This window comes from Rhipicephalus microplus, chromosome 9 (assembly GCF_043290135.1).
Source record: "Rhipicephalus microplus isolate Deutch F79 chromosome 9, USDA_Rmic, whole genome shotgun sequence".
Taxonomy (NCBI): Eukaryota; Metazoa; Arthropoda; class Arachnida; order Ixodida; family Ixodidae; genus Rhipicephalus; species Rhipicephalus microplus.
This window is the reverse complement of record NC_134708.1, coordinates 102,416,018-102,431,906: the sequence shown is the minus strand read 5'-3', so window position 1 is coordinate 102,431,906 and position 15,889 is coordinate 102,416,018. Positions and strand designations below refer to the sequence as shown.

At 46.4% G+C, this 15,889-nt stretch overlaps 1 protein-coding gene across 1 annotated transcript in view; it reads right to left on the bottom strand.

Moving 5' to 3' along the window:
* Positions 1–1,128: 1,128 nt before the first annotated feature.
* The window catches only part of LOC119164668 (L-lactate oxidase), a 61,389-nt gene continuing 46,628 nt past the window's right edge, over positions 1,129–15,889 (bottom strand). Inside the window, exons 6-10 of the mRNA XM_037416887.2 lie at positions 13,861–14,024; positions 6,892–6,983; positions 4,448–4,606; positions 2,671–2,740; positions 1,129–1,340 (exon numbers count right to left, since the gene is read on the bottom strand). Of these exons, the coding sequence (XP_037272784.2) occupies positions 1,255–1,340; positions 2,671–2,740; positions 4,448–4,606; positions 6,892–6,983; positions 13,861–14,024 (571 nt within the window). The 3' untranslated portion in view covers positions 1,129–1,254. The remainder of the gene's footprint in view (positions 1,341–2,670; positions 2,741–4,447; positions 4,607–6,891; positions 6,984–13,860; positions 14,025–15,889) is intronic.

Below are 15,889 nucleotides of genomic sequence, written 5' to 3'. Positions count from 1 at the left end.
GTGCACGGATCCCGATGGGCGCTTGACATAGCCTATAGCCTGACTAAGGCCACGTTCACACTGAGCAATCCGGCCGCCAAAAGTGCTCCGAATCCGGTCTGGCGGCGGCGAGATCCGCCGAAAGGGCCCTCTCCGCGCCGATCGCTCTCGGACCGATTTTTGCGGCGTCTGCCGCCGAATCGGTCACCGCGGACTAATAGGAGCGCTAGTCAAGGAATTTTGAAAAATGGCGGCCAAGCCCTACTCACTTGTTATGCAGCAGTGCACGTAACTGAATGTTGAAACCAATGGGAGTTTAACCTGCTCTGTGCCTACTTCACCTCCGTATTTCGTGAAAGAGGTGACCGAGGTTGCTGTTGGCGTGACCGAGCTTGTTGCGGTCTAGCAAAGCAAAACGAACCTACCAACGCCGCTGGCGTCGGTGGTTTTTCTGCTCTTCGTGCATTACAAGACAGCCACTTGCCAGTAAAGTAAGCAGTACTGTCTTTTTTTGCTTCTTGCGTACGAGAATCGTCGAAGTATACACCACCGGATAGCGTAAGCGCGTTTGCGAGCCGCGGCAACAACCGGGTGACAGCGCATCCATCCCGCGTCCGCCCCGTAGTAGATGGCATATTCGGCGGCGCGGGGCGCGTCCAGTGCGAACGACGCTGCGTTTCGGCGGCAGGGGAATTTCGGTCGCTGTAGAAAGCGGATGTTTCAGTGTGAACTAGGCATAAGAAATGCATTCGTATTTTAAACTGGACTACACAGACAACCTCAGTTGTCTGTTCAGTCAAGTTTCTTCTGTCCTCAACATTGCAGCGATGCCTTTACCTGCATTATGTTCCAAGTAGTTCCCGCACTAGTTTCTCACAGCCTCTTTAATTACAGCAAGCAAAAATTTGCAACTGAGACAGTATTTAGCCTATATTTAAGCCTAAGGAGTACTGACGTATTATATCAACGGTGAGTTGCAAAACTTTCGAATGAACACAACCATTAAACTCGCTGCAGTATGCGCTTCTTGTAATGTTTTCAAGTTTTCACATGAAACCGTGAGATGAAAACTGCTGGCAACACATGATGATCTACTTCACCAATGCTCTTTCGTTTACCGCAAGCAATACAACGCAATGGACACAAATATATAACTGTCCGTTGAAGGAAGCAGGCGTACACTTAAGTTTATATTAGTACTTCTGGTGTCATGGCCGAAATTCATGTTGACCGCGTAGATCACCTCCAGGCTGTACAACCAATCCATCAACATCTTCAAAGTTTACATGAATTGCAATGCACCAAAGAGCGGTTATTTCTTAAGAGGAAGTCCTCGCACAGGTGCCTGATGTCGGAACAACCTAGAATGAGAACACAAAAAAAAGGAAAGAAAGAAGGTATTTTGCGACCTTAAGGGAACGAAGTGGTAGTGCTATTATCTGTGTCTTTTCCCTCTCTGTCTCTTTTAATATATATATATATATATATATATATATATATATATATATATATATTTATATATGTGCGTGTGTGTGTGTGTGTGTATATATATGGGTTATAACCTACATGAAGTGGTGCCCCAATAGATGTATACATTTATTTCCCAACAGTTTGCGAAGAGATCCTTCCTTCGTCAGGAATTGGGTTAAACAACGGCTGGGCAGGACGAGCGGCAAGCGCCTGCCGCTCCTCTAGCCCAGCCATGATTACACTAACGTCTACGTTTAAACTTGTTTACTGCCACGCCACTCGTAAGTACAGAACAAAAACAGAACAAGAAACAATAAGCGCTGCTAAAAAAATAGGCCAACGAGAAAGAGCGAGACATAACGAAGCCAAACTGTACACGGCCTGATATCGTTGAAAGCCTGCATCTGGTTATGATCTTGTGCTTGCTGGTACTCGACGTGCGTTGGGCTACCCACAAATGTCGCCGCTGTAGGCGAAAGAAGCCCGCGCTTCCGCGCGTGAGGGAAGGGTGTCCCCTTAATTGGTCGGCGCAGGCTCTTTTCGTCCACTGCGACGACAATTTCGGTGGCCCGAGGCACATTGAGAACCGGCAAGCACAAGATCACAACCAGATGCAGCCTTTCAACAATTTTTTGCAGTGCACAGTTCGGTTTAGTTATTCTTCGCTCTTTCTCGTTGGTTTATTTTTGTGACTGGGTTTTTTCTTTTTTTTCGTTTCGGCACTACAAGTTTACTCTCACTCTTGCAAGTATATTTCAAGAGAAGCTTTCTTTGTTTCTTCCAAATTGTGCCATTTAAGTAGGCGGTCGGTTGTGTTGAGGGGGATGAGAACATATCGAGGAAGGTGGAAGGCAGTGACAAGAAGGTCAAAATGGTAGCAACATAAGGTGCATCATCACATACAGCCTAATTCACTAATTCTTTGCGTCAGTAATATATGCTTGATCAGGAAGCGTAGAAGTGCTCACTCCCTAACGCAGTCACTGGCGTCACAGAGAAATAAAAAGCCCTCAAATGATGGGTTGCAGAAAACCACAATTTCATCAGGCTGCGATGAAGTCTACGCAGTGACGACCACGAGAACTGACGCAATCCGTAACGCCTAGTCAAACACAAAGGTAAACTTGGTGCAGAAGCTTGACTTAGGTATTTAATTCCAGAAACGCTACAGTTATGTCAAGTGTACAATAAATAGAATGAGAAAACATGGAGACAACTCACCGATCAGTTGCATGGTCCTCTCCAGTTCTTGCCTGAGTATCTGGAACACTTTGTCGACACCTTGTTTGCCCTGGCATTAACAAAGTAGTGTTAGGTAGCAAACATTGAGGCGAAAATTCAGTCTCTTTTGCGAGTCAATTGTCTCAGCAGCACGTCACGGGTGATACAAGAGTGATCAGGATTATAAGAAGCTTTCAAGTGTGATCAGGGCAATTCGGTCCTTCCAACGACGCAGGCGGCGCCATGCAGCCGTTCTCCGAAACTGTCACATGGTGATAATCTGGTGACGCAGTTCGGTCTCTCAGTAGTCATGAACCAATGAACGCGTCTACACGCCCTGCGACGCTCACGTGCACGCTCGTGGCATCACCGTCTCATCCTCCATTTAGACGTACCGTTGCGCCGCCTATAGTCGCTGGAATGGTCGAATAGCGAGCTTCATGTACGCACCTCCGAACATAGAACGGAGGTGTACACATAAACGCTCCCTAGTTTCGGCAGGCCATGCACTCGTGGCTCTGTGTGCCACATGACTTGTATATGCATTTGGGCCATGTTATCTACCTACGCACGTGCCGAAGAAGCCAGGGAATACATTTGGCTCGTGAAGGGTACACGGAGCGAGCCGCAAGTGTTTCAAGCTCTCCTCCTCGCATCATGGCTTTGCACCGCTTTGAAATATGTTTTTATCTGCTTCTAAAGAAACAGCGAATTTCTCGTGGCATATTGCTCTTTATTGAGGCGCCACAAATTCCAGATTCCTACTACGATTCGTTATTTCACTAGATGAGGTGCCCTCTAAGGGGACCTAAGAAGCTATGCCTACCGGGCTTGGCACATAATTATTCTTATGGTCTACATGAAACGGCCATGTTCTACTTGAATGTTCTGTTCAATATGTTACTACACCACCGCTCTTAGTTTATCTGTGACCTTCTTACCGCCTCCCTGTAGCTCCTTCTATTTTTTTATTACACGTACCAGTTTGGTACTAACAATGGATGTCATGTTGTCCAGATATTGAACAGTATACAGCCTTTTTGTCTGTTCGATGAAGCTGTTTCGCATTTTATAGGCACAGAAATTATCCAGCGCTGCTTGCAAAGTGGTGCAAGGAATGGGCATCTTAATCAACTGCGAGTGACTTGAAGCATCATTGAGTGGCGGTTTCGTAACCCTAGTTACACTTACCCAACATAAATGATCTTCTTTTATTTGGAATTACATATCCAACAAATGGGGCCTGCCTCACGCACCGCTTCGCACAGCCTTCAACAATAGTCCCACTTACAATTTTTATTTTAATGATGACACTAGCTATCAACACAACCGGAAATATTTCTCCTTAACCTGCCTATCCTTTCCTCACTCTATCATTGTTTCTTTCTGTCTTTCTGTTCCCGGCAAAAGCGAAATGTTTGTAATTGGTTGTGGGTGGGGCATGAGAACTCACCTAGGCAGCTGGTATCCTGTTTATTCAATGACATTCAGGAACCGGTGCCCGCACGGGATGTAATGCGCTGTAGCCAGGCAACAAAATAGTGTATGAACATGAAACTAAAACTTTACAAAAGATGAAAGTGATTATGATCGCTGTTAAGAATGCGATCATTTGTAGAAAAAGGGCGCTTGAAAATACGCTTGTAACCAGCACACTTATGAAGGCCGCGTTTCTGTACCCGATGGGCACCGAGTGTTTTGCGTACGACAACGCTGCCACCGATTTGTGAACTCATAGGTCATAACGCGCTTCGCTTGAAACACTCAGCTAGCTTACGTCGTACGCGAGTCCCCAAAGCACCGGCCGTCCCACGAAGACCATCCGAGCTCCCAGAGCGAGCGCCTTGACCACGTCAGCGCCCGTGCGCACTCCGCTGTCCAGGTACACCTCCATCTTGTTCCCCACGGCAGCCACTACCTCGGGAAGGACGTCAATCTGCAACATTTGTGTCAGTGGCTTCGAAGTATCGGAGAACTGTTGTCTGTTGCCACGGGGTATGGCGATAGAAAGAAACGTGCATAGTGCGGCATCAACAATCTCTCCTGCTTGGCATGTCGTTCTAAGTGGTATAGCATCTTGACGTTGGCAGAGAGCCAATGTATTGATCCTTGATACAGTTAAGAAACTTTCTAGCATCTTGGTATTGTCTCCAAAGTAAGAGTGTAATAAAAACAGTGCACCAGGCTGTTCACGTGTCTGAATCTCCCCTGTATGCATCCATGGCAATGCCAGAGTGAAGGGAAGGGGAATGGCTGGCAGATGGCATGCCCTCTACTAAATCTTGCAATTTTGCATGTGTATACATACACGCATACGTACACACACACGAGCTCACCTAATAAAGGTTGTAAAGCTCTCCCTTCCCCCCTTCCAACACATCAGATTAAGATATCAGGCAGCGCCCAAGAGGTAAATGCATATTACCGCGCAAGGCTACGCACCGTGGGTACGGTTTTTGATTGCACAGCGTCATGGTCATCTAGCCGTCGTACTGAAAAAGTATTTCGTGATGATTACTTTCGGCGGCACAGTCACTTTTACAAGTTTGAGACCAGTGGCAGAAGTTTACGACAGTGTGCGGATTACAGGACTTTGCTTACTGAAGGCCATTGCCTGCGAACAGCTGCTGCACCACCACGGTGATCGCACATGGAGTGAATGGAACCAGAAATACAAGTTGCACAAAGCAGCCAAAGCACTGGTCTTGTTTACTTATAGTATACAGACTCACCGTTTGTGGTGTCAAACGCATAACTGCTGTTACGTTGGCAGCAATAGTGCTTTTCTGTCCTCCTCTCTAACTTTGATTCCCCTTTCCTGGTGTAGGGTGGCCTACCATGCACTGCCCTGATTGGCTTTCTTTCTCTTAACCTTATTCCATCTCTCATTTCACTGTTGCGAAGGTGTAAAGGCAGCAGCTAGGAGCAATGTCACTCGTAGATATCGATGCGCCTCGTACGTATACATGCCTGTGTCGGGAAATATCAGCTATCATGAAACCAAAAATGGCTGTAAAAGAATGCACGAAGCTTCATCTCTCGAATCGGACAGGCTGCTAATATGAATGGCAGTAGCATGCACACCACGGTTATATCATTGGCGTTTACTTCCCAAAACAGTGATATATTATGGGACACGCAGCAGTGAAAGGTAGCTGGATATTTCAACCACTTGTGTTTTTTAACGCAGACTTTACGCAAAGCAGACAGGCCTCTACCCTGAATTAAAAAAGCTGCCGCCGTAGCCTGAATGCGACCCCGCGAAGTCCTTTCAGCAGTCAATCGTCATAATCATCGGGCCACCGTGGTGGGTAGCTGTTGATAAAGTACTACAATTTTTTCTCCTTATTGAAAAACTCACCAAGATTATGCAATTTTTTCTACTGCTGAAGGTTTCCGTACATTGCCTTTGGGCTACTTTCGCAATGAACTTGAATGTTCTGCAGCAGGAACACTGCGCATTGACAGCGTCGCCACGGCTGTAGATGTTCACTTCGTCCATCTACATATAGTGCATGCTCCCCAAGCTATACAGCGACAGCGCTGTATACAAGCACAATGCTTCACATGCCACTGACACAGGAGATTCTGCGCGAGTGATAATGCACGTAGAATGTCCTCTGGCTACTTTCTAAGTGACGCCTGCGCACACAGTTTTACCGAGGGAAAGGCACTTTTTGCACTTTTACCCAGAACTATTTATGTGGTGTCAGCATATTACTCTATTCTCTTTTTAATCTCTGGGAATCGAACAACTGCTAATATATTCGCTGCTATCGCAGCATAATTGCGATGCGCTGAGACTCTTGTCAAGCGCTTTTTTTGTATCATCATAGCTTGTCTATAAAAGAAAATTAAAATAGCACTTTCAGCGATTTAATACATCTTCATAACGCGTAAGTGCAACGCGCATTGGAACGACGTCTTGTCAAGGTCTTGCTTTCGTTTATTCACCTAGATATGTCTTCGCCTTTCTAAAAAAATGCTTAGTTGAAATTAAGCGCTTCTCTCCTTCTTTCTTCTCACTGTACCAGTGTAGCTCGAATTAGCGCTTCACACGAACACACATTCCTATAGCTGGCCCCATCTGCATGTTCGAGAAGCAAGCAGCACTAGGTAAACAAACAGGACAGTGCCTTTTCTCCTTGTTTCATCCTTTTCATCCGTCGGTTCCGCGCACGCTTAACCTCACTCACGGTCGTCCACAGATGCCTCACTCACCGTAGCTGGAGTCCCGTCCAACTGGCGGCCGCCATGGTTCGATACGATCACGGCTGCTGCCCCGTGCCGATGCGCAGCAAGAGCCGCTTCGGCTGGAATCCAACAAAAAAAAAACTTGTATATAGGCAATACTATGCGTGTGTTTTTTCACGAAAAATGGCGAAAATAGTACGTGACACGGAGGCAAGACGCTTGTGGCTTGCGCCTGTCTTGCGTTCAGCATTTCTTGCGTGTGGTAAACCTTCATTCTTTTTAGGAGGTTTGTCTCATGGTACGTAGTAAGGAGAAAACTATGGTTGCGAATCAAGCAGCGCAGATTATCCTCCTGCCATGCAGGACTTGGAGACTCTCGCAATACGCTCTACGACGACAGGCTCCATACTGCGCTATTCTGTCATGTAGAATTTGCCTTCTCACTAAACGTTTGAGTTTTCGGAAGCCAGAGTATCTGCTAACAAATTTGGATGATAGCTGCGAAGTAGTTGCAGGTCTATTTAATTTTTATTGAAACAACTGTGAGCCAATGCAAGATTTTTATGCCTGGTTGAATAGGTAAGTGTGCAAAAAAGAAAACGGTAATGAATATAACAACAGTCAGCTAGCTCCATGCATGCACCGGAGGCGCAAAACAAGAGCGCAAGTACCGTTGCTCTAACTATTTCAAAGCAGATGGATACTCATGCACAATGCAAGGAGATATAAACAAAAAAAATAATCTCACAGTCACAATGCTATTCAGTCAAGGTGTGGTTAACATCGCCATCGTCATTCCAGGGTCGTATTTATGTCATTTAGGTTGTTTTATTCTACCATAGTTCTAAAAAAAAGAAGTGATTGGCACGTGTAGTAAATGGGCATAAAGCCTGTAGGCATTGATGCTTGGTAGTATAACTTGTGGAATACGTGAGAATGCGGGCTGATAATGCTGTACTGACATTTCGTTGAAAGAATAAGACACTGTTTTAATGAGATATGGAAGATAGGCCACGTTGAGAGGTTGATTTAGTGATTGAAGGGCTGTCATATATTGCAGATGAATTTTTTTTCTGTTTTTCTTTGATAACTGCGTTGGGTTGCAGTTCACACGTGGCGTTTGAAACCTATCAAAGCTACTTCTTGTTAAAGTCTGAAGGATAAAGAGGGATGGGGTACTCCACCATGCCTTCTTCTGAGTCCCGCGTGACTGGGCGAACACGCATGACGCAATCTCAGGTGGCCAGTGGGGCCTGGTCTGTGCGGCAGGACATGTGAGAGCAGCTATTAGTGTGCCCAGCCAAAAGCTTTCCCAACAAACATGCAAAAAGTTACCTTTCCTTCTTTCGCTGAGCCGGCTGAAGTCTTGAAATATTGATGACATGGACATTCGTATCACCTTATTGTTTTTTTTTAATTTACATGTATTCTGTTTATGAATATATGCTTATAAATATTAAGTAAGACATATGCACTCTATTTCAGATCAGGCACCAACTGGATTTGCAAACAGAACAACATCAGGCTTTAGCGTGAAGCCACTGATGCCCGGCCTTCTGACAAATCGACTCCAAGCTTTATTACGGGCCGGAGATTTCGGAGACCAACAAAACGTACACCCATTTCACACGCCAGCCATTAGATGGTGATGTTTTTCACATAGAAGTATGAGGAAGCAGCCCGGCGGCCGTAAGAAGCTACGCGTGACACGCTTTAGCGGTATCAGCATGACGCGCCACTGCAATGCTTGTATACGCTTATAGCTTTTAGTTATGGGAAGATGAAGTGCAAGGCCATATGCGTGAATTTCGTGCCAGCCAAGGAATTACTGTATACTCCCACCAATTAATGTTCGCGTATCCTTCCTCGCTTTGCGAGAAGTGGAAGGAGGGCAGTAATAAACCTCTTTTCAGGCAAACAACGGTAAAATACCGGCAGCAAGAACAACACAGAGAGAGAGAGAGTCGGCCGGGTGTGATTAGCCGTCGAAACTATTGTGGCTTCATCTGCTGTGTGCCCATATTGCATTTAGTGAGCAGCACGTGAAGTGATTACGCCGAGATTAGTATGTTTTACCAACATTCTCCCCTATATTTGAGGGGTATTACAATCAACCATTTCATGAATATGCGTTTTCCTGAATGAATTAGGTCACGGTTCCTAACCGCGCGTCGTCATGTATTCTAGAGAGCAATTCTTAAGCAACCCTTTCTTGCATTTGGCGGCGTCCAATTGTCGCTATCACGAAGACTGGCCTCTAAGGGCCGGTTGACGCTAGCGGCAAGCCTGCCGTAACGGCTCAATGCCGTATAGACCATCGGCCGCCGCCGTCTGCGGGATAGCCGTTCACATGCACGGCAAGCTTCACCGGCAAGGAATTTCAGCCTCCGACAAACATGGCTGCCCTTCCGAATGCAGTTGTCGACCATCTTGAATCTATTAAGCAGCCGCCGTGCGCTCTGTAGCTCGTAAGCTCTCAACTGATGCTTCCATTCGCGTTAGGTTGAAGCCCTTTAGCTTCTACAACACTGTACTCGAATCAATTCGGCACCGTTTTTGAGAGCAAATATTCGAGGCTGTTGGATTAAGCAGTTTTTCCCAAATATCGGAAAGCATACGTTACACGTTGGTTATTTATTGCTCATGCTGGATGGCGGCCGTCTTTTGTCCACTCGCCTGCTTTGGGAGACATAATGTTCAATTGCTGTGCGCTTTTTTGAATAATGTATGGGCTAGAATGCTCTATTCGCTGCTTGAACGTAGTCTGGGAATAACATGTGCGACATAGCGTGAAAGCTGTGGAGAAACAAGCAAGCAGGAAAAGGCTGCGCTGCAAAGTTGAGGACGAAAAACTGGACTGTCACAAGCAGCTCGGAGTGTCCCGCGGCCGATGCAGAGGATGCGGATATGCGAAAACAGACGACGCCGCTCAGTCATGTCACTTCTACGTTGCTGATTTGCAGCGTCAACCTCCGGAAAACAGCAAACGGTGAGAAAATTGGTCTCGGACCCATATTTTGAAAGACGAAGAAAAGCAGATGGGCGCGAAGGAAACAACCGTGCACGGCTGCCTGAGAACGTCAAGCGTCAAACAGCGAGGCATGCTTGCCGCTAGTGTGAACAGGCGCTTACCTCGCTCTCTTCCTCCGCCACGCGCGCTACACCCTCATCTGGAGCTTGTGCGCACACAGGGATAGCACGTGCGCTGCGGCTGGCAAGGCTTGTAACATGGCTCTAAGCATAGAGTTTCATAGCATAATACCAAGAGAGCAATCTGCCGCTTTTTAAGGGACGAAGCTTTTTATAGCGGCACCCGTTTGTCCCTTGTAGTCGTAGTCGTAGTGAGTAACAAGTGTAACATTCTGACCTCCAAGGTAGTGCCGCTGGGAGATTTCTCTTGTGCGTTGTTGAAAAATTAAAAAAAAAAATCGCAGCGTGCACGTTAACTAAAAGCCGAATGCTCCCGTCTCTCATTTCCCATTAGCAGTCATTGGCATGTACATTGAGCGCTATCTGACAAGAAATGGTTGCTACGTTATACTTGCTGAGTGTAACCTCCTTGGTTTTAGAAAGGTTTAGCGAGCGTTGGGCCGCAGTGCCGTGAATACAGTGAACTAGTATATGCCATGAACTCGAGTTGGTTAAAGGTGGGAAGTAGACCCAAAGCGCAAGCCGTAAGAAAGTGTGCGTGTGCCACCTCTCGTTTAGCCCTTGGAATGTCCGCTGGATGGCGGTGCTTCTATATGGGGAATATATGATGAAAAATTGCGAGATGGTGGTACTTGTAGTGCTGAATAGATGAACGAACGGACACACAGACATGTGCATGGATGGAGGCATGAACAGACGCAGGGGCGGATGCATGAACGAACGCAGGGACGGATGCAAGTACAGACGCACGCACGGACGGGCGGATGGACGCATGGACGGTCACACAGACGGATGCATGAATGGACGAATGCTTCTCCCTACTTTCCATCATTCACTCCGTGGATATGCTGCCGTTATTTTAGGGGCGAAGCTCCCTATAGCGGCACCTGTTCATCCCTCGTAGCCGTTGTAGTAGTGTGTAACAAGTATAACATTTTGACCTCCTAGGTGGTGCCGGTGAGAGATTTCTTCTGTGCGTTGTTGAACAATAAAAGATAGTGCTCGATGTACATGCCAATGGCTGCTAAAAGGGAATGAGAGACAGGAGAACTCGGCTTTTAGTTAACGCGCACGCTGAAAATTTTTTTATTGTTCAACAACGCACAGGAGACAAGAAAGGGTTGCTACGTTTTACTTGCTGGGCGTAACCTCCCAGGTTTTAGAAAGGTTTAGCGAGTGCTGGGCCACAGTGCCATGAATACAGTAAACTACACCACTCGAGGTGGTTAAACCATGAACTCGAGGTGGTTAAAGGTGGGAAGTAGACACAAAGCGCATGCCATAAGAAAGTGTGTGTGTGCCTCCTCTCGTTCATTCCTTGAAACGTCCGCCGGATGGTGGTGCTTCTATAGGAGGAATATATGATGAATAGATGCGAGATGGTGGTACTTGGAGTGTTGAATAGGTGGACGAACGGACACACAGACAGATGCATGGACGGACACACGGATGGCTGCACGGACGGATGGACGGGCGCAGGAGCGGATGCATGGACGAAAGCAGGGACGGACACACAGATGAACGTGCGGACGCACGAACAGACACACGCACGGACGGGGGGATGGACGCACGGGCGGCTACACAGACGCACGCTTGAATGGACGGAAGCAAGAACAAATGGACGGATGGATGCTTCGCCCCACTATCCATCATTCACTCCGTGTATATGCTGCCATTTTTTTTTCTACAGTTTCAGTTTCGTTCTTCGTGAAGCGTGGGTAGTGGAGTGGGATGCGAAGAACTGAAGCAGTGCGTTTCTTCTTCAAAAATGTTGATGACTGCTGGGTCTCTTGATTTGCTGCAACGTTCGAGCTTTAAAAGTCATATTTGGGAGTTTAAACAAAGCGTCGTCTACTCACCGCTGCGCATAGTTGTAGCGTCTCATGCCAGTTCAGGATATTTGAACGAGTTCATGTTTTTTCACGAGCGTGTCTTGCCTAAACTCGTTTTATATCGACTGCAAAACGATGACGAAGCTAAGTAGATGCACTGTCACGCTCCGCTTATTTGACTTGACAACAAACCAGAGGTGCGTTGGAAGCAAACCACTTGGTCAGACCCCCCTAGCATCGCAGAAGACGGAACGTTAGGCGTTTGTTACTCAATACTGTACTGATATCTCCAGAAATAGATAATGCGGACTTTCCAAAGAAAAACAAGCATGTTTGTTTTCAAGTGTTGCAAAAAATAATTTAATAAATCTTTATGTTAAATTGGGAACGCAGTGGCAGAGCAATGCATACCCTGACGGTTGAATTTGCCCAGGTTTAACTTTTGCCGCCTGGTCACAAAAACTTTTTTTCAATATAGTTTGCGTACAAATAAATGAAGCAAATTTCAATTAAATATAGGTTCATATTATATTTTTATACTCGGAAAAGCAGCGTCGCTAATCTCAAGAACGTAATCCTTTTGAAGCGGATCCGAAGACTGTAGTTCCCATAATTACCATGGGAGTACAAGCACTGCTGAAGAAGCCCGCGTAGACACTAGCGCCAGCTTTCCCTCTAGGTATTGTTGTATAAAACTGTATGGTTCTAAGTGTTTCGCTTGATAAGCGACGGCTGCAAAGCGAAGTAACACTTGAACGACGTCGGCACCTTGCTTGGTTCGCGACGCCTTCAATGCGCAGAGTGGGGTGCGCAGTGTTTGAGTGCTTTAACTGTCTGTGACAATACGTAGCGAGTGTTACAATGCTACAACTGAAGATACCCGGAGTTTCAAACGCAGTTGGCATTGTCAGAGCAGCGTGAAACAGCGCTGAAAGTTCACGCTACGCAGTATTGCAATGACAGGTGAATTCAGGAGTTCACCAAGGCAGCAGTAACGTGCTTCTGTTACGCAAATTACATCAAAAAAACACGCACAATCATGGGACAAAAAAATTCTTCAAAGCACAAAAAAGTTTCTTCAAAGGGAGTGGAGTCAATTGACTTCTGAGTCCGCGGCAGCAGATGCCGGGCACGCTATCCTCTGCACCACGATCAAGCACTTTGTAGGCGTTCAAAACACGCAATTTGTATCTAGCAGTGTCTTTAGTAAAGTGAAGTAATTCGACATGACGGCGACATTTAAGCACGATTCATTCCGTCAACGCGCCATTTCCACGCATCGGTTCTATTAGGCAACTTTCGAACAGAAGTGCGATTTTGCCAATGCCTTAACACAAAGCCCGGTGGTGACCTTACCCCAAGCGTCGGCATTGCTTATAGCATCAATTCACACCGAAAATAGCTTTTCGACGCGCCTTATGAGGCGCCGGGTTAACCCGGCTGTAACTTCGACCTCAAGTTTGCCCAGTGACAAATCACTGCTGGTCAAAAGGGAAGACATGGCGCGCGTTGTGTTTTCCTCTAGTCGGGCATTGACGTTCAATATTCATAACATGCCAAGACTATGCCATGAGTGTACAACCTTAGCCCAAGTTCGGCGTCCAACCAGTCACGCTCTTCTGGATCTGATACTGCGTTCTCTGGTTTCGCTCTCCCCGTTAACTAGTACAGCTACCACAAGCATTAACGACCTCAAGATTTCCTTTTTTCATTATTCATGGACGTCAGTCGTCGAGATGAAGCTGATTCACTAAGGGTAAGCGCGGATGCGTCTACATTAAATAGTGTTACAGCTGTCATACACCAGCATTATATCAATGTAACAAAAATACTAAACTACTTCAGTAAAGACGCATATAACTTCCGTGCTATACCAATGCCTATTACGAAGGGATCAACCACGTCTTTTTTTATGTTCAGTGTGGCTACTTCTTTCGCGCTTCTGACGTCACCAGCCAAACAAACTTTCTCTTAAAATATTCGGTTGTACCGAATCTAGAAACAGTGTTCTTACCAGTGAGGACACCCTTGACCACTACAGGTAGCTTCGAGAGACTGCGTAGCCATTCGATATCATCCCAGGTGGCCGAAGGCAGAGGATCCAATAGGCACGTATACTCGTCCCGTGTCTTACATGCTTTGAAACCATTCGGAACTGCTGCCTCGACATTGGCGAAACTGCGAAAATACAAGAACGTTCAAGGTCTCGGGCTTATGCACGCTCAGAAGCAGAGTTACCTGTCTCCGTAACAATAGGTGCATTTGAGATTTTTTTGCCGAATTGCTTGTAAAATTTTTCAAGAGATGCGCTGTTTTCTTTTCGTTCGGAAGGAGGGGGGGGGGCTATTCACATTTTTCAATTTATTAGAATTCTTTGAGCACTCATTGATAACGCGCTTTTCGTTCATTTATGACATTCGGTAATTTTCTGTTCAAGTCGGGCGTAAGTTGGGTTATTCAACAGGTAACGTTAATCATGCGTCTTTAAAAGTGCATTCAACCGAATGCTGAAATGTTAAAAAATAATTACGTGCTTTCATTCATGTTCGAACATATCTTGGCTGTCTAAAGTATGTAAAGTGATTTCTTTCAACTGGTGCTCATATATGAGTAATGTTTTAATTTAATTAACAATATTTTCAAGGACAGAATATTTCCTGAACTTCCGCTTTCTTTGAGAGTCTTCACAAAAGCTGCACCACTTTTGGGGCCTTTTTTGTGATGACTATTTGCTTGTTAGCTTGGGAGGTACTGAAAATTCTGTTGAGTTGGTTTCTTCTCTCTTGGGCATCGGAAGAATCAATGTCTAGGCATTGGTCTCGAAGTGTATATGCCAATTTTGCCACGTTTTTATCGAAACTGTGAAACGCTCGTCGAACATGCCTTTCTGTGTCTGTTCGAGTTTGGGTCGGATTGATCAAGGCGTGGAAAAAGCGCCAGGTACTCAGGCTGGACATTTGGCAAGCAGCCATGCTGCATCGGTCCACCCAGTTAAAGTCAGCGAGCTGGGTTGCATACTCTGTTTCTCATAGGGTGAGCTCGGAGATGCAAATTTTGAGTTTTTAAAATCTGTTTTTGCCGGCGCCATCGGCGGACAAGCCTGTGCCGGGACATTCAGAGGTGGAAAAGGTGGTTACCCACCACCGGAGTCACCTCCGAGAGTTTATTGTGTGTTTGTGTGGAGCGAAGAAAGGAAAAGCAGTTGCTCGGACCAAGCATGGTACCCTTGCTCCTCAATGGTGGTACAGTCAGCGCACATTTTTTGAAACTTCGTCCAATGAGGCTATTTCGCCTGTCCCTGTGGTCTTGCTGAAAGACGTGTGCGAATAGTAGTATTGAGTATGCAGTGGTCACTGCCAAGTGCCTCCTCGTTGTTGATCCAACGAGTGTTTTTGTGAGGGTAAGGTCCGGACACGTGTCCTGATTCACGGACTTACCCACGCGAGTTGGGTAGGCAGGATCGGTGTAGAGAGTTAGGCCCAGCGTGGGCATAACTTCTGCCAACTTACGACCCCGTTTCTCTTCACGCACGTACCCCCAAAGTGCACTAGGGGCATTGAAATCACCCACGATCAACAGCGGGTCCTTGCCAGCAGCCTTTAAAGCGTGGCTAAAAAGGCCTGCAAATGTTACGTTGGCTAGTCGCGGTGCGCAATAAATGCTGAGCACGTAGTAGGTTAGGTCATGTTTACGCAGCAGACGAGGTGTCACTATCACCTACAAAATTCTGGCTTAAGATCCAGATCAACTATGTTGGCGGTGAAAGCTTCGTGCACGCAGATGCAGAATACAGAATCCTGCTGAAACGTATAGTTTGTGAGTGTGGCAGTAATCCCTGGCTCCTGGAAGGCTGCCACTGCAAGCAGGTTTTCAAATGTTTCTGGGAAAAGCCAGAGACTGACGCGCTTGTGGTGAGCCTTTAAGCCCCGACAATTTTATTGAGTGATTTCGATTTCATTGGCCGAATCGAATTGCGGAGGTTTCCGAAATATAAGGGTGCCCGCCATGGTCGGCGGAGTTGACGAGTGATTGTGATAACGGCG